Source organism: Pseudonaja textilis, chromosome 3 (genome assembly GCF_049901715.1).
Source record: "Pseudonaja textilis isolate UNSWEBS1 chromosome 3, rPseTex1.2, whole genome shotgun sequence".
In the NCBI taxonomy this organism is placed as follows: Eukaryota; Metazoa; Chordata; class Lepidosauria; order Squamata; family Elapidae; genus Pseudonaja; species Pseudonaja textilis.
In genome coordinates, this window is record NC_141992.1 from 98,887,865 (window position 1) to 98,910,331 (window position 22,467).

Consider the following 22,467-nt stretch of genomic DNA (forward strand, 5'->3'; position numbering starts at 1 on the left):
ATAGTCTCCTATTTAATTTTTTTCTTTGTTTAACAGATGATCCTACCTGCTGTGTTTGCTGCCGCTGAATGGCTCTCACTTTGGGAACTGGGCTCTCTCGGGAGGAGGAAGACTGCTGCTGGGATTGATTTCCCTCCTGAAGAGGCTCCATTGCCATCGTGGCAGATGCTACAGACTTGCTGCCTGTGCTTCGAAGAGAAGCGCTGTGGGGAAGTGAGTGGGGGGATCTGATCCTTGAGCTGGAACTTGCTTGGTCCGCTTTGTGGATTTGGACCTGCACAGTGTAATTCTGAGGAGCTGGCATAGCTCGTTTGTCCAGTAGGGTGCCCTGACCAGGAAAATCTTCATTCAGGGTGCTGCGTTTGGCATAATCCTCCATGCTGCTATTGCTGAGTACACTAAGATTAAGGTCTTCACTATTCAGGCTTCGGGTACTGGTGACACTCAGGAGATCCAAGCTTGATTCCATGGACACTTTAGGAATTGGCTGACAATTGTTGAGGTGATAAACTGGATTCTGGAAAAAAAGAGCATGAAGAATGCCTTGCTGATTTAATGCCGAGGGAAGTGGTCTCCTGACTTGGGGGGCAGTCTGTGGTGTTCTGAGCTGCTTGATATTTGCCACCTGGATGACTGAAATCTGACTGCCAGATAAACGTACCGGGGCCTCGTGCATCATGGATCCAGATTCACACTGTGCGACATTGGGATCCTGGAGATTCATCAGCGATATGCTTCGGACATTGGGCAGATTGGTCTCTTCGCCTTGACCTGAGTAAGTCACACTCCGGGATGACGTTTGCTGCATCGAGAGCAATTTTCCTTTGAAGTAGTCTTCATTTGCTGGAGGGGCTGTCTTCAACTTGCGCTCACTGAGAAACAATCAAAACAGTCGCAAACATTATATCTGCTTGTTTGCATGCACACACACACTTAAACAATTTATCTGGTTCCATATTAATCTCCATAGTTGGGTCATCCAAGTGGCATAGCCTAGGTGGGCAGGGGTGTTATTTATGAATGGGAATGGAACCAAAAGTCTCTTTGGTTCCTGTTCAAAAGCAATGGTTGTTGAAAGAGATAAGTTGCTGGTTGCTTTAAGTGAGCAACATCGTTCTGAAAAGGAACATTTGGCTCTATTCTCCTAGCTGTCTTAAATGCAATGCCTAATCTATACATATGTTTCAGCATTCGAATCTTAATAATTTTAGCCTGCCTCAATCGATCCACAAGGCTCCAGGTTGCTGCAGGAGAATCGTAGAAACTACATTCTACTGCTCATATTCTTGTTTTGTATTTCCATTAATGGCCTCACCTATAAGCATAAGTAAAAAAGCCATAATGGTGAGAAATTACTCCTTTCAGAGGTATATCTTTTTTGTATGGATAAAAAGTATAAAGCACACTGAAGATAAAACCATGATTATTCAAAAGAAGATCTGCCTGCCCAACATGCTTGCATTACTCATTCATGACATAAAGCAACCTTTATGACCCCAACCTTTTCAGTTTTGTGGAGCGGTGTGGGGGAAGAGGGGGGCACCACATGAGTTGTGGGCGTGTATGCAGCTCCATCTGTGTGAGTGGTGGGCATGCACGCCTGCCACTCACACAAATAGATCGCACACACACACTCTCGTCTGCTGTTCGCATAAATGGGGGTATGCATGCGCCCGCTTCCAAATGACTCAAGGCCTGGAGGTGGGCCATGGCTGGGAGGTTGGGGACTCCTGACATAGAGGTAAGATAGAAATCAAAATTTGTCACAATGTGTCCCTTTATTGGTGAAAAAGGCGGACTTATTTTTTCGTAGCAATAATTATTCATAACCTGCATTGACTAAAATCTAGAGAAAATGAGGCAGCATCTTTGCAATGAAATAAGAACTCCAATACATTAAGCTTAATAATATGAAGTCCGATCCATGAAAGAAGATATAATCAGCCTACTTTTGTTGTTAAGGTTTACTGTGATGAAGTAGCAAGAATATTCTTATCCATTATACTATGTGAAATACTTTTAATACAAGAAAATTAATTCTCCCCTTGTCAGCAGAGCATCACCTCTGCATACAAGTAAACTGATCCTACTGCTCCTCTTATTATATTATCACTACAATATCTGATTAAATAGTGTCAACTGATAAAACTTATTGGCGGGTTACAGGAACTCTTAAATTGTGGTAGTAGATTTTTGTATTGTTCCTCTTCAGACTGTAGGTCATAGGTAGCATATTTTGGAATGTTATTCCACTTTACAGAGAGAGAGACACACACACACACACATACTCTTATACAATTTCTTAGTTTAAAGAATAGGCGATAGTTCAAGGACTCATCCTATTATTGCCAGTTAAGACGACCTCAGGTAGCAAACTTGGACAAAGCTTGCGACTTGGAGAAGCACATGTAGAGTTAAAAATACTAGGCTAAATAAAGCAATTATCCAAAGTTAACAGGATAAAGCACTATCATAACTAAGCTATTGCTTTCAGGAAAGCCCCACTCTTGTAATTATGGCATTACTCTGAATTTTACTTCTTATTTTTCCCATCAAGCTGAACAGAATTATGCACCTCTCTTTCTTCCAAATAATTTCAACAATAGGCAGACAACACATACCTGTCAGCTGGGTCTTCAAATATTTTTTGCAGCCCAGAAGAGACATTGGGGCTTGAACTATGATCTGGATAACGTCTCAACTGTTGCTGGATTGGCAGAGGGTGGATTGTATCCTTTGAGATGTCATCGAGAATGCGTGGCAAAGGACCCAATTTTTCAACTGTTGCCTGTAGGAAGGAATTTTCACCCTGATTCGACAATAAGCAACGTGGCATTCATCATTTCAGGTGTTTTTTTTTTTTTAAATTAAACAATGAATGTGGATGGATGAGAGGAATTTGTAAGAAAACAAGATGGGCATTTGTATGTGGGTGTGAAAAACCACAATGCATTGTTATGGAGCAGCAGGACCAGAGTGATCCGGTGAGCCATGGATGGAGGAGACGACACAGAGTGTGGAACAGACATTGAGGGAAAAAAAGGAAATAGAAATTAAAAATTGAGCCTTCAGAATAAAAAAGTTAATGCTCATAAAACCAATGCGTATCTATCCTGCAAAGCAAACTGCAATCAAAGCCCAGGGTAGAGGAGACAGGGTGGGATGGAGTAATGCTAAAATCACTATTAAATTAAAGTGTAATCCAGAAAACCAAAGACGGATTTTTGTTGGAAGCAAATGTTTGTCTGTGGGAGAGAGATTGTGGTCAATTGAATGCATGCTGCTAAAGTTTGAGACCAGCAATTCGGCAAGAGCACTGAAAAAAACCAAGACATATACAAAGGTATTTAAATCGTATTTTGTCTTATAGCTACTGACAGGAATGAACATTAAGCATATAATCTTTTTATAAACACAACAGCATTCTGTAACTTCCTGGATTGGATCTCAAGTGATCCCTCCAAAGATGGTGGTAACTCCTTGCCTGATCATCACTGACGATTCTCAAGAAAGGAAGCAACACCACATAGGAACGTATGTGTGTATGTATGTACATTTGTATAAGTACGGTTGACTCTTGGCAAGTGCTGGACTACCTCCTGCAATTTTCTTAGCAAGATTTCAGAAGTGGTTTGCCACTGCCTCCTTCCTAGGATTGAGTGAGTTTGTTTGGCCCAAGGTCATCCAGTTGGGTTTGTGTGCCTAAGGCAGGACTAGATTAGACTAGACTAGGACTAGAGCATGTCCCAGTTTCTAGCCTGGTGCCTGAATCATTACTTTTATTTTAGGAGAAGATAATGAATCAAACATAATTTTCTTTAAAACAAAATTGTTCTAAAGCAATATGAATGATGGATATTATGGGAGATATGATTTCATTTGCTTTAGTATTTAGGATTTTTTTTTAAAAAAATGCAACTTAACCCAAGCCCAAAGTGACGGAAGTTCAGCACCAATTAAATTTTACCACTGTCTTTCTACTGATTCCCAATCCTTAGTCGACACTCTTTTAAGAAATGGATGACATTATAACCCCTTACTTTTTTTAAGGTTAAAATTAACCTTAATCATTACCCAGGAAGCAGCTTGTGGACACTCCTTGGACAGAAATGTGTCCAGCCAGTCCTTCCCAGCCTTTGAACCAATTTACCTTGTCCACCTCCCAAACAACTTCCCACAGCAAAGAATGCAAGACGGCAAACTCCTTTCCCAGATCTATGTATCCTCCAAATCCTGGCTTATTAGCAATGGTGTCCTCGTTTGAAATTTCTGCCAAGAAGCATTTCATATGTGTCCATTCATGCTCTAGAAAGGCATTCATAAAGGTAATGTATTCTTCTTTGTTCCCAAATCTGAGTAGGGAGAGAGGAAAACAGGGAGAGAGGAGAAAGAAGGTCAGCAGTTTGGCAGGAAGTTTCCAAAGGAAACAGCGTGGTCTTACAATGTTGCTTAAGAGATTCCAAGACACCAAACAATATTTCTATGACTGAACGGCAATTTCTACATGTAATACTTAAATAAAGTTGCAAGTAGTCATTATAGAGACACAAGTTAGTGCGAGAGAGCAGTCATTGTGCTTGGCATGTACTCCCCTTCCTCCCCCCACTATCTTTAGCAGTTTTCTTGGCTTCACAAAGTTTATTTGTCAAAAATTAGAAGTGAAAAAAGGAGAAGCCGCACCTGAGTCCACTTGTTAATAATAATACCATTAATTATCTTAATTATCTTATTTGACCCCAATCTGTAATAGTAGCAAGTGAAGTCCAAATTACCCATAAAGTCTAATTTTAATTTTGGAATTAGAAACTTCATCAGCTGGAGGCAATAAAGGTCGTAGACAATAGTAAGGAATGAATTTAGTATTTAATCTTTTACTGCTGCCTTGAGGAAAATATATTTTTTTAATAAACCTTTAGAGTAAAAAGATCTTCCCTGCCTCTTGTGGACAGTGTTAGTCGCATCTGTGGAGGGTCATGCTAAAGTTATCTCTGTACTATCACAAAATACATGCAGTCTGCTTCTAACGGGAGAAAGTGATGTGTAGGATTCTGAATACCACTAGTGAAAGCTAACCAGTATCTGGGGTTAAGGCCAGGCTGCTTCCTCTTCTCTACCCACTGGCTTAGGATACAACTCATCCTGCTCCACTAACCTACATCCTACTATTCAAGTGGGGACTTCTGTTTATAATGTTACAGCTTTTTGATCTGAAACAGAGAAATGTAACTTTCAAATGTACATTTTTGAATATGAAATTTCAGCACATATAGAAGTCTTCTAGTACTATGAACAGAGATAAGGCAAACCAGTTGTATATTACAGCTGTTGCCAACTCATTCCTATGAAATAACTAACACAACATAATGATAAAATAACAGCAAATCCCTTAATGGTCATTGCAAATAACAAAAATATCACTTACCTTGTGAAATTTGCTAAATTTTGGATAACCTTTGCAATTAGTGTTAGTGAACGAGAGGTATTATCATCAGGGTATTCCTGCATGAGATTGAAGAGGCTTGGAGACATGATGGCTGGGCAAAGGAATCTGAGGAAAAGTGAGGCACTGATCAAGCGTTCACTGATATCCTGCTTTCCCCGTTTGAGGCACTGCTGCTTCCATGATGCAAATACTTCTTTCAGCTCCCGGGGAAAGACACTGAAAAAAACAACAACATTTGGCAAATTCCCATTGGGATAAACAAGTGAAGTTGCTTCTCTTACTATGAAAGTCCAGTATTTCATTTATCAACACAATTGTCTTCACTTGGAAAAAAGACTATCTAGGCTAGAATTATCAATAAATACTAATAACCACTTTCATAAGCTTGGGTACTAATGCTTCCCCTGACACGAATTTCATTCCTAATAAGTTGATATACTACAGATGGGACTGGGTGATTGGGCTAGAGCCAACTCCAGTTCATCAGTATTGTCTCAGTCTAATGGCAAATGTTTCATAGCTGCAACCTAGTTTTGGCTGCACAAACTCTTACTATTTTTACAGGAGAATAAGAAGCATTAAATACTTCTGGATACATCTACTGATTTGCCTTAGATTCTGTATTTTGTTCTAGAAGGAGTCAGCACAGGTAAAATATGAATAGAAGTATGTTTCTTTGTATGTATAAAATCAATTGCATAGACTCAATACTGCATTGTGTAAAAATGACACAAGAAACACATGCCACTCCTTGTCTAATTCCTATTAAATGGGTTTGAAAAAGCACAGCTGCTGGTTGACTTTGTCTATGGAATCCTTCACTTTTTCACAATTAAAATATTACATTCCTAGTGAAAGGGAAGATCGAAGATAGCATCATGAATTTTAACTGTTTTCAGAGAGGCAGTGGGGCGTCTGGGGATACCTCCCTTGATGCCTTTGAGACTCATTGAACTACCTGCCTTTCATTTTACTAAATATGTCTTCATACTTAAAACATTCCAAAACTGAATTAGTTTTTCTAGCGTTTGCTTCCGCAAGTAATCCTTGTAAAAGACAAGAAATAATTCTTCATCCACTCACTAGTAGGTATTGACAATTTTGCAGAAGGCCAGCTCACAACACATTTTGAGATTTTCCTGGTGATCAGCTAACTCATTAGGTGGACTTTTGCCGGGATCCACTTCACAGTTCTCATCCGACTCATATAATGCCTTGATAAATTCACCTAACAATCAGGTAATAAGAACAAGGCAGAAGAAAAAAAATATTAAACAGGTTTGTAGATAATTTTGTTAGAACAAACAATTATGTTGCCTACTACACACAACAACAAATTCTCCTAAATGTGTCAGGACATTAATATTCCATAATTCTCTACAAACATTTTTTCCCCTTCTCTGATTCGAAGTGACGTCAAATAACTTTACCTGAATGTAGGATAGCACACCTGTCCCTAGTATTGACAATATTCAACTAACGGGATGGCTCTGCTGCTAGAACATGATGATAATTAATAGGTAATGTCAGAAGAAAGTGGTCCTCATCTCCGATTTTGCTTTGGTCTTCTCTCTATGTGGGGGCTGTGTTCTAATGGAGACGGTGGGAAAAATGATAAAAGGAGGGAATGGCCTCCCAAGGCATGTAAAGAAATGGTTAGGGAGCACCTAGCTAAACAAATAATGGATATCGATTTGGAGACTTTTTTAATTTTGGGGAAATCCTGGAGTATACAAGTGTCATAGCAGAGGACTGGAAAAGTGCAAACATTGTTCATAATTACAGATAAACCTTCCTAGAAAAAAAAAAGTAAACGCTCTTTCTCCCAACAGATTGTCTCATTTCTCTTTTACATATTATTTTCCCACTCCTTTTAAAATCCAAGTTTCTATTATAGGCTGACAAAATATGAGAAGAAAATGAAAATTAAAAAAAAATCAAATGAAAGAAAAGCAGACAGCAATTATATATTCAGCAGTGTGGGATTTTACTGGAACCATTCATAATTCACACACTCTAAATATAAAATCCAGTTCTTTTAGCAAATGAAATGGTGAACCATTGTTTCCCAGTAATAACTGAAGCTATTGGCCTTATTATTTTAATTTTCAACTTGTGAATTCTTAGCAACTTTCAAATCAAAGGTAGCTTATGGCCATGAACAATGATAAATTTCTTGTGGCACTCTATTAGCTGGGCCGGGCCGTCTTCAGCTTTCTAGCTAGATATCAGCTTTATTTTCTTTTAATAATTTATTGTATATTAGAATGGGGGCTGAGCACAGTGGCTTATGTAGTTTGGATGCTGGGTTGACAATGTGCAAGCCTGCGTTTGTAGCCCGAGTGAGTGCTACAGTGTGGCCAGCTCCCGTCATTCGCTCCAGCTCCTGCTCACCTACCAGTTCCAAAGCATGCAAATGCAAGTAGATAAATAGATACCACTTCAATGGGCTCATTAATGAAAGGAGCCCTCAACTGGGCATTCCCGGGGCAACTATGATGTCACTGGCTAATTCTTTCACCACAGAAGTATACTATAGTATTAGAACAGGAAACTAGGCGACTTGAAAGAAGAACAGAAGTCTTCAGAATAGGGTCAGTTATTTAATACCCCCAATATACCACTTTTAAGGGAATTGGGATTTATTAAAGTTTCTTCTGCAGATACTGACAATGGAAAGAAAATGTTTGAGAGGCTTCATCTCTCAAAGCGACTTCCAAGAAGAGTTAACTAATTCATGAAACACAAGAATACAGTACTACGCAGTTCTGAGATGTCAAAAGCATTTCATTGCTAGCATCTTAGAGGAGCATTTTGAGCACATGAAATAGAACACCTGCACCCTTATGGGTGGTCTGTGTCCTCCTCGACCTTGGGCCATCGACCAGAGGCCTAGGACTCTGAGGGTTCGGTGCAGGTTCTCAGCTGTTCCTAGCTCTGCACAATTCCCTACAGAGAAGTGTAGTGTTTCTCCTGGGATTTTTTAGAGCCACTCTCCCAGCTTAATAATTTACTATTATGTAAACCGTCCTTGGGTAATTTTAATAAGCTACGGTTCTCCAAAAGTGAGCACCGGTGCAATATGAGGGTTCAGGAAAGTGGACGTATTTGTCCACAATTTTGGACAAAAATGAGAATTATTTATTTAGAAGTACTATGGGATATCAGGATATAGAAGTTACAGATGAGCATTAAGCAGGAGAGCACTAGGAATCAAATTAAGAGAAGGGCAAGGAAAGCATATGATCCTTACATTAATTACCATTAATCTATTCTCTATAGATTAGACTTCACCCAAGTTATTTCCCATGAGTTTGGGTTAAAGGGATTTATTATAGTTTTTAACAGTATAAAGGGACTTGGAATTAAGATGGTAGAACAGGAAGATAAATTAGGAATAGAAGAGAGATTAAGGTATTCTAATATACATTGAAAGCCACATACGTATATGGCATGGCTGAATAATGTGAATAATGAAAACTTTCTGCTTCTTTAAGAAATTTAACATTCTCGAGATTGTTAGAATCTAAAACAGATACTGTATTTCACCCCACATCCAGGTATTTGGATTGGGCTACTTCCAACTAATTTTTCTGACCCAAGGATGATTCAGCAACTTGGATCACCTCTTCTCCCTTAATGGCTTCACAATAAACTTTTAAAATAAGAAATAACATATATAATCATTCAGACATGTTTCTATACCTAGTGCATCTTGCAGGTACTTCTGTCCCACCAACTTGAGATATTCCTCAATGGATTTGGTGGCAAGTGTATTTTCTCTGAAGATCAACTCATCATGATCCCCACAGCGATCTACTTCAGACATCACCAGATCAGTCAAGAAATCCTGAAAGGAAAAGATGTTAGAAAAGAAGATGGGTGTATATAATGGTAGGGATACTCTATGGACAGAAGTTTGGATAGAATAGGCCATAACGACTGACTCAGCAGAAAAGTGAAAATGCTGAAAGAGTGACAGGGCCTCCCATTAGGGAAACCAAGGTATTTAGAGACTGTTAGATGTATTCAATTGAACTATTTGCCTTAAATATTCTTTTTGGATAAGCAAGATGCAGATATACAGTAGAATCTCTGGTCGCGAACACTTCTGACCACAACCAAATGGGTTCCGACCAAAAAATTCACATTTTTTTTTGAATCTGGTCATGAACACATACTTGGGTCGCGATCAAACATGACCCCGACCCAGAAATTCCTGAAGACAAAACTTTAGAAGACAAAGAAATCACCAAAGGAACATATCCTTCAATGAAGCCTCCAACTTGGAGCCAGCCTGCTCCTGAGACAGACTAACACCACATCAAAAAAATCCAACAGAAAAACAGTGTTTTCTGGTGAAAAACAGAATAAGCCTAGCAAATATTCTAGGAAGAACCTGAAGGAAATTGGTGGCTTACAGGACACCCATTAGCCTACGGCAGGATTGCCCCCTCCCATCCAGCCACAAGGATCTATACCTTTGCAGGCATTTCTGCTTTAATTAGTAGAGGGGATACAGCCTTGACAGATTAAGATCTAACTAAACACCTCTACTTAGTCCTACTTTGGAACACCTTCTGAGAAAAAGGGAACTCCATGTATAAGTCACATAGCAGACAATATGTTACAGAGTAGAATTGGATTGTGGGCTTTGGTTGCTATTGGGTGCAATGTGTGCAATAATTAAGTCTGTGCAGAGGAAAGGTCATTGGACAACTTTAATTAGAGAACAGTAAAGAAGTTTACTTTTTTATTAGTTAGAACTTACCAACAACAACAAACTTTAAAAAAAAGAAGGTAATGTCCAACATAGCAATTAGCAAACTTTGATCCCATATATCAATCTACACATTCTAAACTTTAATCTAATCCTGCACCAATACAACCACATTAGAGTACAGTGGGGTAGAGGAGTGGGAGTGGTTGAAGAAGATGTTACATTCTCTCTGTGGTGGTGGTGGTGGTGTGTCTACACACACACACACACAGACACTGTATTTCCCTTTCCCAGAAAATAAGACCTGGTCACCAAAAAAGTACCAGATCTTATTTTCAGGGGATGTCTTCCACTGACTCACCTCACGGCGGCAGCACCGACAGCCCTGGCCAGCAGGAGCCTGCTGCCAGCCCACTCCTTCTGTGGTCGCTTGTTGGCCTCCGTTTCACTGTCGGAGGCTTCAGGAAAGGCCTCCGAAGCCAGGAAACAGGCTCTGAATTCACACACGCGGTACCCCCCAGCCTTGTTTCCCAATCAGAGGCCTTCAGGAAAGGCCTCTGCAGCTGAGAAATGAGGTCTGGATTGATGTGTGCATAATATATACATATATGTTTAAGGGAGACAACTGCAAGAGTAACCCTCTGTATGGAGAAACAACTTTAAAAAACATCCTTCGTATGTTACAACAGAGGACCTGCACATATTTTTTTCATCTTTGTAAACTCAGAGTGACTCAAGATTGGTTCCTCCTGTCTGAGTTTGCTATCTGTGTTTTGTGCCTACTTTGCTCTTTAACAGTTTGTTCCCAACAACCTCCATAGGAACTGTGAGTAATTAGCAAAGACAGGCTACATCCAGCCTTTTCTCTTCTGGAAAAGTAGCCTCCAGGACTGGCCGGATGTTGAACAAAATAATTGCTGAATTGTCCATTTGAACTTAATCAACTGACAGTTTTCTCTGTTCCTGGAAGAAACAGCAACCTTGCATTTCCAGAGGTCACTATTCCTATTCACACTTTTCACGCCTCCCCTATGGCATTCCAGGTTTTGCCATGATGGTGTAAAGCCAGTGTACAGAGGTTATAGAATATAATTTTCTTGAAACTGTGGACATAGAGAAACTGACAAAAAGGAGCGCCTTGGGGAACGGAGGGGAGAAGAACACAGAATGCTTGAGGAAGTGGGGAGAATGCAAGACAGAACTCCCTTCTTTGGCCCTCACAACAGCAGCAGGAATCAGTAGTGTCAGCAGTTTCTCAAGATTTGAGAGTTGGGTGGCCATATAAAGATTTTAAATAAATAAATAAAATTACTAAGAGTCCACTGGAAGATGGAAGGAAGGCGCATTGTGGGGGGTATGGGAAATAGCACTTTGTCTAGAATAATATTTATATGTTCCAGGTGCCCAACATGTGATCATGTGATCACAAGGGAGGTGGTGGTGAGGCCACTGCAACTTTGAAAAAATGTCCTACCTAGCTTTTGGAGTGTGTGTTGGTTACACCAATGAAGTGAGTAGTAGTTCTGCATATTCTTACCTTTGCTTTGCCAGTGCTCTGAAGAATGTGCACCAAAGCACAGGCCATCTCCTCTTTGTTTTTGACACTTATAACTGGTTCCAAAACAGAGCATAATTCAGTATAATTGTTGGTTACAAATTCAGCAAACTCTTTATATTTTTCCATAGGAAGGACAATGATGGTCTGGTACCGTGACTTGATCCGGATGGATGGCACACCAGACTTCCCCTTATTGACTGTGGGTGTGCTGATGGTGTACCACTTTTCCACAAACTGTCGACTGGTTACAGTAGCAATGGGAATGCTGACCAGACCAATATAATTATTCTTATAGTTTTTCTTTCTCTTTTCAGTGTCCTTGTAGATGTGGACTGTAATGTGATAGGTGGGCGGAAGGCCAGAGAACTCAAACTGTTCACCCCAAAAAATATTGTCAGCTTTTGATTTACTGGTAGTTCGGGCGACTAATATTTCATCCAGGCATATTTCACAAAAATACTTCTTCTTGGGGGCCAAACCTTTGGCTTCAATGATCCAAAGACGTAACATGTTCTCATCTCGACGGCAATTATCCTGGAGACAAAAACACTTGACTTACTTATCACAAAGAATGTGGTTATTCTATGTGGTTCTTTTCTTTCATAGCTGTGATTATATTTTTAAACCTTGATTTTCTATTATCATCTTTTTAAGATGGTTTATGAGATAATAAATACATTTCTGAATTCTCCTTAAGTAAATTTCAACACAAGTCACTGCATATCTGATCATGAATAGATTCCTAACTTCTTGAAAAAGGCATAGCTGAATCCAAGAGAGCATGACAGTCAACTGAATGATTAAAACAACACTAAACCAGGAGCACACGTATGCTATGAGCCTTCTTCTCAAGATGGAACACAATCCCATACTCAGAAGTATAGACCCCCAGTCTTAATATCATCAGCATCTATGGCTTAGCTGGATTAAGTTTATTTTTTCAGGCAGCAATTACTCATAAAGGATTATGCTGCTACTGATAAAGAAGAAAAAGAAATAAAAGTAACTGAGAATTTAGAATGTTATCTTGGAATCTTGTTGAGATATTGGGAAGCCATTACCCCTTCTTGGCAACTGGATGCCTCTTCCAGCACCATGTATATTAGGAGGGTAATCTTCCCATTTTTTAAAAAAACTGAAATCTCCTACTCGTCAGAAATTACAGGATGGTAATCAAAATCATCTGGAAAGTTAATGGTTGTTTGACAAATACTTCAGACAAAATAGAACCATCCTGGGTGAGACAAATCAGTATAAAGTTATCAGTATAACTCTTCCCCCAACCCCCTCAATTTCTGAGGAAACAAGTTCTGAAGTATATTATAACAATTCACATTAGCAAATACTAGAAAATTCCAGAGAGTTAAACAAGGTCACCGCTCCTCTGTGTCTCTCTTATTATACTGTAAATCATGTATAAGAGTAATGAAAGTAGAGTGCTCCCAAGTCCACTTGGAAGAAAGTAAATGGTTCTGTTTGGCATTAATATATTACACATTTAAGTTGGCAACGATGGCCAGAAATTAGAAACAGTTTTATAATGTGATAGATTCTAAATTTGCACAGATACACACCCACACACCAGTATTCAGCACTGATTCCACTTCTCAATCATTTCCCCAAAGTATTTGGAGCAATAAAATCAGTGATTAACAATGTGACGTATTTACAGGTTAAAGATGTAATCTTTCACATGTTTTGATCAATGTAGTCTAAATGGGGTTTACTAAGAAGTTTTGTTTCTGAGGCAGCTAATTTGATGCCACAAATTTACCTAGAAGGCTATACTTGTTTGGGAAAGCAACTTGATATCCCCAGCTATTAATCAGCATGCATTTTCAAATAGATGCTTTTCTGAGGTTGCATTTTACACTATACCTTGTTAGGTTGGAGAGACCTCCGTATGTTCTCCATCCAGATGTCTCTTTCAGCAGCAGAAGTACAACTGAAGCATTTACTACAAGTAGAACAAGATATCTAGAACATAGTACAGAAAGTCAAGTTAAGCTTACAGCCAAGATTGTAACTGCATGAAAGGAAACAGCAGAGATACCTTAATACTTAATAATGCAGTAGCTTAACGAGGAAATTTAATCAGAATACTAATACGTTTATTATGTTAACACACTGGGGTATTACAAAGCTCCAAGTGTCAGAAACGTTATGATCTAGTTTGAAGCCTATTAATTCTGGTTGAAATGTTCACCAAATCCTCCCAACTTGGACAGTTTTCAAATGGAAATTTAGTCTATAAGGATGTTAATTAAATTAATAAATTTACCTGTGAAATAATGAACTGCATTGAGGGACATTTTAAATAACTGATTTTTATAGTTTATAGTAATGTTAGTCATAAACTAATAGTTTTCTAAGCAATGTTTTTATCATTATTGCAAAATCATCCTTCATTTTTATTTTCAGTTTGAAGCTATATCTAACAAGGCTGTAAAGTGCTTTAGATTTAAAGGGGGGGTGGCGGGGAAAGTACTTTGACTCCACATGAGACCTCATATAACAATGACTGGCAACTTCATAAATCAATTACTCTGTGTCTCTCCAGGGATTCTGTAGATATAACAGGAAGAACAGAGTGAAGAATTACCGAAAGAGGATATGTGCGTGCCCACATGTGCTCTAAAGCACTTTTTGCCTTTTGAATCCAAAGTAGTGCACAGCCTATAAACAATTATATTTGCTTATAAAATGGATGTGTGCTATTTTACAGAAAAAGGACATGATATAAATTTGGTACTAAAGGAGATGGAAAGCGATGAAAATAATAATGAACAAGTTTGAAAAGGAAATCTACATAATATAGGATTGCATTAAATATTATGCTAAATAGTTTCAATTAATTGATACTCCCTTTAATAAGGTTTAGGTCTAGGTTATTCCTTAGCAAGACTGTGATCTGGTTACTATGGAAATTTGAAACATCACACTGGAGAACTGCTAAAATACAACAATTTAATTTATTTATCTATTATATTTAAATGCTGTTTTGTTCTTTTTGAGAGAGCCACTTCTCATGAAAGATAAATATAAGTTTGTCACCTAACTCATTGTATTTAAACTAGAAAAATGTTTCTAGTTTTTTCTAATTTGAAGTTTTTACAGTATTGGACTGAATGAAATATCAATTAAAAGTAAACTCTAATTTTTCTTGCTTCCCCCAAAAAGGAACACATTTGCTAGGTAATTTCCATGACCAGGAAAAGATCTTTGATTTTCCATCAATGTGTTCAGGTAGTCCTTGACTTACAACAGTTCATTTAGTGACCATTCAAAGTTACAACAGCAATGAAAAAAGTGACTTTTGACTTTCTCACAGCTATGTTGCAGCATCCCCATGATCATGGGATAAAATTTCAGGTGCTTGGCAACTGGTTCATATTTATGACCATTGCTGTGTCCCAAGGTCATGTGATCACCTTCTGCGACCTCCTGACAAGCAAAGTCAATGGGGAAGCCAGATTCATTTAACAACCAGGTTACTAACTTATCAACTGCAGTGATTCACTTAAAACTGTGTCAAGAAAGGTCGTAAAATGGGGCAAAATTCACCTATCAAACATCTCACTTAACAACAGAAATTTTGGGCTCAATTGTGATTGTAAATTGAGGACTGCCTGTATATGTGCACATCTATGTAGTTTCCATATTAAATCAATTACACTGGGATTTAGCGCAATATTTGTTTCAATATGTCCCAAATTCAGTTCAGTAATCTAAATGGAAAAGTTATTATTACAAGTTTCCCATTAAGAATACCAAAGGAGGAAAAAAACCTTTTGAAAAATTGTACTAAGGAAATTAATTGAAAGCTCTTGAATACATTAAATACCAAAGCCACTTATTCCCAATTTATAGTCTAGAAAAACAGCGATTTTGAAGGGTACTGGAAGCAGTCATTGATGCATACATCAAAATAACCATTCCCACCGCCACTTTTCTTTTAATGGCAAATATTTCAGGGAATCATTGAATTGCCTAAGATGCCCTCTTTCTACCTAAAATGTTTCAATATTTCATCTAGAAACAAAGTTGCCCAAGACCAGATGATCTCCTAAAATGTTGGCCATTTAGTCTTAATTATTAGGTTTTTGAATCTGGGATGGTGATGTTGCAGCATAAAAGTCATTAAGGAAAGGAAACAAGCATCCGGGTAAAAATATTAAGTTGTATATATCCCTTCCACTATCTTTTTCTTTCTTGGAATAAAATAAATACCTTTGTTATGTATTTACCTCAAAGCAGAAGTCTCGTCCAATTATACTGCTATGCAGTGGCATTACAAAGACGTTGTCAGCAGTCCCAAAATCGAAAGTCTCAATAGAACCTCCTGGACTCAGCAAAGATTCATGGGAAAATGATTGCTTCAGCTTCGACAAGCCAGGGGACCTGTATAAAGACAGAGAAGATGGAAATAAGGCGCCAAGAAAAAAGGAGGTGATTTAATAAAAGTAAATTTTCAATGCATCTCTTAAGGTTTGCCTTATTCCAAATATTGGTTGGGACAATGGAATCCCTAACAAATGCCAATCAAGATTTAGCAAACTCAGAAACATAAAACAAATTTGCTTTTAGAATTTTGTATTCTGAATTATTGGTGAATGGTTCAAATGTTTTTCTATATGTTTCATAGAATCCAAAATCCTACTAGTAACTTGCGAGGGCTGTATATTTTTTATTCACTTCAAATGAAAACGTTACATTTATAGAACTGTACGGTTTCTCTTCCTTCCCCTCCCTATCCAGTAAATTCCTCTAAAAATAATGCCAAGGGTAAAAATGAAAAAAAGGTTTGTGAGTGTGTTGTCTGTATCAATCTTGCTTGGTTCTCCAAGGAGCTTAGAGTAGCAGACATATATTTTTTGTTTTTCATGTTAAAAACAATCCCTCAAGGCAGGATTGGCAGAAAGATAATGGGGTCAAAGTAATGCAGTAAGTCAGTGAAACATCTGAACGAGTTTCCAAGCACAATACTATCCTCTAAACTCACTATTAATATTCCCTTTTTGAAAAACACAAATGACAGATACAAACAATGACAGATTTATTACTCTTATACTAAAATGTTTTACAATCTATGAGGGTGAGGTTTTTTTTTTCTTTTTTGAAAATAGCACAGGAAGATAGATAATCTTACTAATCGTATTCAGGCATTATATTAATTTGGCATACTCTACTTGGATGATTCCTGTTCAGCCACCTTCCTACCTAAGGGATTTCAATGACACTGGTTTCCAGGAGACAACTTAAGAGAAAATTCTTTTTATAGCATTTGAGCTCTGAACTGCATCTTAAGAGGCTATCCTAAAAAAAAACCCTGAAAGTTGGGATACAAAGACAAAACAGAATCATTTCCTTCTTCTCATGTTACATTAATAATTATATGACTTGGAAACATTTGGGAGAGCCAATGGCAAACCACTTCCAAAATATTGCCAAGGAAACTGCAAGCTCTTGTCCATGTAGTTGCCAGGAATCTATGCTGACTTGAAAGCACTACAAGAGACACGAGTTTTGGGGCTGTTGGGAACCCTATCCATGGCTTTCCTGACTTCAGGCTATGATCCCTTTTCTTAATATAGTAGTTCATTTTTAGCTTTGATTGTGCTTTACTATGATTAATTAAACTGAACGTGAGCCTTGTGATTGTTATTGCTTATGCCCTGTTATTGCTAGAATGCAATTCCTTTTACTGGTATTGGCCACAGTGAAGCATCAGCTGCTATTTCAGGAAGGTTAAATCAAAAAGTTTCCATTATTTTAGAATTCATTAAAGCTAATCATAATAATAGGAATTTGTAGACTTGTGCGGTTTGCTTGTCTTTGGAATGCTTATCCTGATTCTGGGATAATTAGCAGGAAGGGAATTAATGTTTGTATTTCAAGTCATCATAGAGGAAGGATTACAAGAGAATAAGCAGGCACATAACAGAAAAAACCCATTGAAAATAATGTGCTAGCACTGTTTGTCTCATGTACTTTGGGTTCCCAACAGCGAGTGTGCTAGGCAAACAACTGGCACTAGCACATTCCTTTCAATGTGTATTTCCCATTGTGTGTCTTCTTACTCTCTTGCAATCCGTTCCTCTTCAATTTCTCCACTCTATAAGGGGGAAGGAGAATGAATCAGCACAAGACAGATTGCCTAAAACGACTGCTTGTTTATACAATCTCTCCGGTTTCTGAGAGAAAAAAATGGGCCAGGCACAGAACAAAATGTACCAACTGATGGAATGATGAGCATGGGATTGAGAGAAAGATGCTGTGAAGATTGTAAAAGCATGACTTGGTCACAGAGTTATTTTTTCAGCAATGTTACACAGTAATTTTGAATGATTCATTGCACAAGACAGTTGACAAGTGAGGTCTATCTATTTTGAGAATAGATAATACAAGTAGTCCTTGACTTGCAACCACAATTGAGATCAGAATTTCTGTTGTGACTGTTGTTGAACCCAATTTTGTTATCTTTTTTGTCATGGTTAAATGAATCAGTGCAGTTAAGTGAATCACATAAGTGTTTAGCAAAACCAGCTTCCCCCATTGACTTCGCTCATTGGAAAGCACCTGGGAAAGTCACCAACAGCAATCACATGATCCTGAAATGCTGCAACCATTGTAAATATATAGCAGTTACCAAGTGCCCAAATGTAGAACATGTGACCAGAGGGATGCTGCAAAGGTTATAAATGTGAGGTGGAAGTAATTTTTTTCAGTGGCATTATAAGTGGCCATTATATGAATTGTTGTAAATTTAAGACTACCTGTACTGGATTAGATACACAATCCTGATCATAAAGGAAGTAAAGATTTGCACAATTCCAATAAAGCGTTTCTATGCATTGAAGCAGTTATCTGATTTTGGGGGAACATAATAAAAAGATGTGGATGATTTAATGAACTGATTCATTAGGTCCAAAATACTTCTTCTAAATCATGGGCGTGGTGCTATTATCAAATAGATTCCTGTAAAGAAAATCTTATAAAATACTACATTTTGAATATATGAAAGAATATTCAAAAGTCTCAAAGTTCCAAACTGTATATCCCAATTCTTAGCAAATGTTTAAAAATAAAGGGAAAGCTACTCTCCTCTGACTTCGCAGTGAGAGCCTTATATTACACCAATGAGGTAGGCTGGATTAACAGAGATGAACATTTGAGCAATGTTTGCACAGTGCCTGCAACTTTAGGCAAGCTCACTAGAAACTAGTTTAAAAAAAACTTGTAGATGAATTAAACAGGATATTTCCCACCAAATAATATTGTTGTTGCAATAGAAGAGCAGTGTATTAACTACTTTATTATTTAAAAATGGAGGCTCCAGATATTAGCTCTCCATTTTGCATACTCTCCCTTTCTGGCTGTTAATAACCTAACAACACAAAAGCTTTTTGATACAATTTGATGTTCATTTTTTCAAACTTAAATGCACTACATTTAACTTTATGAAAAATTTATTCATGCAATCTTCTGACACCATATTTAAAACTAAGTAGTTATTTCTTTATTTTCCCTTTATTCTGGAGTTAAAATTGTTCTCAAATTAAATTTCTATAGTTTGGGTTAGAAGGAATTTGATAACCCCTTTTCTGACTAATGAATCTTAGGTTACGAAAAAGAAGGAAGGCAGATTGTGCATTATCAACCTATTTTCCCCTCTCTTTTATCCCAACCATTCCTTACCTCATTCCAATTTAAATCCTACATCAGCCTGGCCCCTGCATGAATCCAGTGAAGGAAATTACAGCTCATGAAAGCTTGTAATAAAATTGGTTTGTCAGAAAGGTGCTACCAGACTCCTCCACCAAAGACTAATGCAGTTCCTCTCTTACGATGTCTAAAGTTTGGATTGGTGACATAATTGCTACAGCTTTTAGTATGCAATAGCTCTTATGAAAATTACATCTTATTCTACTGAGGTTCTGTCCAGTTCAAATTGTAAATTTAAGTTTTCATTAAGTAGTATTTACAGAAAAGAGAAAGAGAGCAGGAAATATTTTGCAACCAGTCTCTTTTCTTTCCAGAGTTATCAATTTTGTTTTCTGGTACTACTACTATGCTTTTAAACGTCAAATAAAACCATTCAATGGTTTAATTTTTCAAACTTTTAAAAGGCATATCTAGAGGGCCAGTAAAAAGGGTACATTGTTATCCTGAATTTTTTTTAATGTTAAATCATTGTTCACCAATTTAGTTTAAGAAAAAGCCTGTAAGGCAACTGGAAGATATTGTTTTATTTTTTCCACAGATCAATACTCTCAATTTAGAGCTCCTGAACAGACAAAATGTTTCAATTTATAGGCAAGCATAGAAGAGATAATAACAATAGAGCATGTTTGAGAAGAAGTGACAAAAATGGTCCAATGCAGTGTGAAAAGCCTGTGCGAGTATTTTCTGTAAAATCTGTTTCATTCAAATTTCTGCTACTATCAGTACAAACCTACCATTTTTGTCTTGCACTGTCACTAATATGAACAAGCAAAGCATATATTACATGTGTGTGTGGCAGAAGCCAATCTTACATTTTTAAGATTCTTAATTCTTTTTTAATTTTGCCATCTAAGCACTGCTACAACCAGCTCTTTTTGAAAACCTCTGGAAGTCCAAAAAATAAAGAAGTAAAGGCCAGAAAGAGACATCTTTTCCAACATTCTCTTTACTCCAAGGGAACATCCAAAGAAAAGGTAAAAACATCACAAGCATAACTTTTTAGCACAACTTGCACTGCTAGATCCTTGCAGACAAATAACCAGCACACCTACATGAAACAATTGTTCAGCCACCTGACTGTGCATCCCCAAATCATAGCGGTGCCATGTGTCCTGATACCCACACACCTCCTTCTCTTTGGCTACATTGCAGAAGAGGAATTCCTCAGGGCAAAGGCTGCAATGCCCACATTCAGTGGCAGGTACGTGGTCAGTGCTTCTGCTTCAGAGCTCGACAGAGATACTTCCAAGAGGAGTCAGGGCAAACAATTTGTGGGAGCAAAGCCACGCTCCTCACCCAAGCTCTGTTCCCTTATCACTCACCCTCTGCCTCCCGTCCCTCAGGTGACAAAAACAAGGTTGCCGGTACGTGCCCAGCTCACTCAGCCCTGGGTCTGTTGCCATGGTGCTGCATCCATAAGGAGATTAGGGGAGGAAGACAGCAGGGAGAAGCAGCAGTGGCAGAGCTCAGGGAGCACTCTTGGCAAACACCGCAAAGGTGTGACCTTTCAAAGGAGGAGGAGGAGGAGTCCCTTGGTTTCCTTCAAGATACAGACACAAGATCTGTCAGCAAGAGAAACGGAGCAGAGGAGATGAAGAGTACAACAAAAAGCTTTATGCATCTTGCCCACTTAGAGGCCTTTTAGTGCCAAGCAGGCAGTATCCTCTGCTGATCTCTGTTTAGCTTCCTGTGGAGATATTAAGAATTCAAAAGGAGCAGATCCCTAAAATATATAGGTTCATATAGCCAAAACACAGATGAGAGGGGGGGGGAGGGAGAGAGAGAACCCACACATATACTCCACATGAATCTTCCACATTTTAAATTTGTATTTCCTCCTGTTATCAGATAGTTCCAAGCTTTTCTTATGAATTTGCCACAACACACATTTCTCTCCAATACATTTCAAAGACAGTGTACAAAGGCAGGGAAATTACCACGAAGTAATACCAAATGTTCTGTGTATAGATTTCACACACACACACACACACACACACACACACACACACACACACACACACTCCACATATACAGTACATGAAAACTGATTAGTTTAAAAAACTATATGGCACACAAAAAACTGGATTAGAAACTCCAGAGATAAATAATTTCACACCCAGTCAGATTTTCAGCCCACCTGGGTCCATTTTATTTACAATTTCTGTTATCTGATCTGTTTAAGTTTTATTGTGCTGTTGAATGCTGGGAGGCTCCCAACTAACCACAATTTACAAAGTAGGCCATATTTTGATTTTATCCATTTTATCATTATTCAGTTCCATAATGATTTTCATTTGCTCCCTCAGAATTTAGCTTCTTTGTTTTAGCATTGTTCAAAAATTATAACTAATAAGTTTACTAATAAGTTTACTAATACTACTAACAGAGGTTCAGTGTACACAATTAAAAAGTGAATCAATGATTTTTCTCAGTCCTCATATTCCGCATGAGAACTTAGGGATATTCAATAGTGTACAGTGCTTCCAAAGACTGAATTGCACATTAGAAAGTTTGTTTGTGGCTTGAAATCAACTTCAACTTCTTTTTTCTATGTTAGTCTCAAAATCTTACGCAATTTGTTAAACAAATACAATTTTCTTAGATATTGTTAAATCACATCACAAAAAAGCAGCAGTTTTCAATACTGCTAATTTATAAACATTATATGCTCATAAAGAAGCATTGGAATGAAAATAATTGTTTATCTAGAAAGATAATTTGATTGTGTTGCAGAACAGAAATCTCATGTGACATCCTAAGAAGGCATTTTGACCAATGGCTTTGAGCATGGAGATAAGAATCCAAAGCTACATCCACTGGTTTCTAATGACCAGCAGTGGTGGTAGATTAAAATAGTTTTTCCTCTATTAGAAAGGAAATTATTGGAAAAACAAGAGTGTATCTGCAAAGATGGAAGTTAATCAAGGGAAGCATAATTGTTGTAAAAAGAACATCACGAACACCAGCAGAGTGGCAGAAAGACAATTCAGTTTGTGCACGAACATATGTCTTCGTTTCTTT

General features: G+C 37.9%; 1 protein-coding gene and 1 long non-coding RNA gene across 12 annotated transcripts in view; one reads left to right on the forward strand and one right to left on the reverse strand.

Annotated features, from left to right (window-relative positions):
• LOC113438102 (uncharacterized) overlaps positions 1-3,215 on the forward strand; it is a 49,269-nt gene extending 46,054 nt beyond the window's left edge. For all 4 annotated transcript variants that reach the window (XR_015743013.1, XR_015743015.1, XR_015743016.1 and 1 more), the window contains one exon: positions 37-3,215. This is a non-coding gene — a long non-coding RNA (uncharacterized LOC113438102). The remainder of the gene's footprint in view (positions 1-36) is intronic.
• RASAL2 (RAS protein activator like 2) overlaps positions 1-22,467 on the reverse strand; it is a 242,552-nt gene that overhangs the window by 26,413 nt on the left and 193,672 nt on the right. For 3 of the 8 annotated variants that reach the window (XM_087930466.1, XM_087930463.1, XM_087930461.1), the window contains exons 6-14: positions 15,969-16,122; positions 13,600-13,698; positions 11,701-12,255; positions 9,149-9,293; positions 6,527-6,671; positions 5,423-5,659; positions 4,151-4,352; positions 2,622-2,788; positions 47-872 (exon numbers count right to left, since the gene is read on the reverse strand). In XM_087930466.1, coding sequence (XP_087786592.1) covers positions 47-872; positions 2,622-2,788; positions 4,151-4,352; positions 5,423-5,659; positions 6,527-6,671; positions 9,149-9,293; positions 11,701-12,255; positions 13,600-13,698; positions 15,969-16,122 — 2,530 coding nt within the window. Of the gene's footprint in view, positions 1-46; positions 873-2,621; positions 2,810-4,150; positions 4,353-5,422; positions 5,660-6,526; positions 6,672-9,148; positions 9,294-11,700; positions 12,256-13,599; positions 13,699-15,968; positions 16,123-22,467 lie in introns of all 8 variants that reach the window. The other 5 variants (XM_026703316.2, XM_087930460.1, XM_087930467.1 and 2 more) reach the window with 3 other exon arrangements.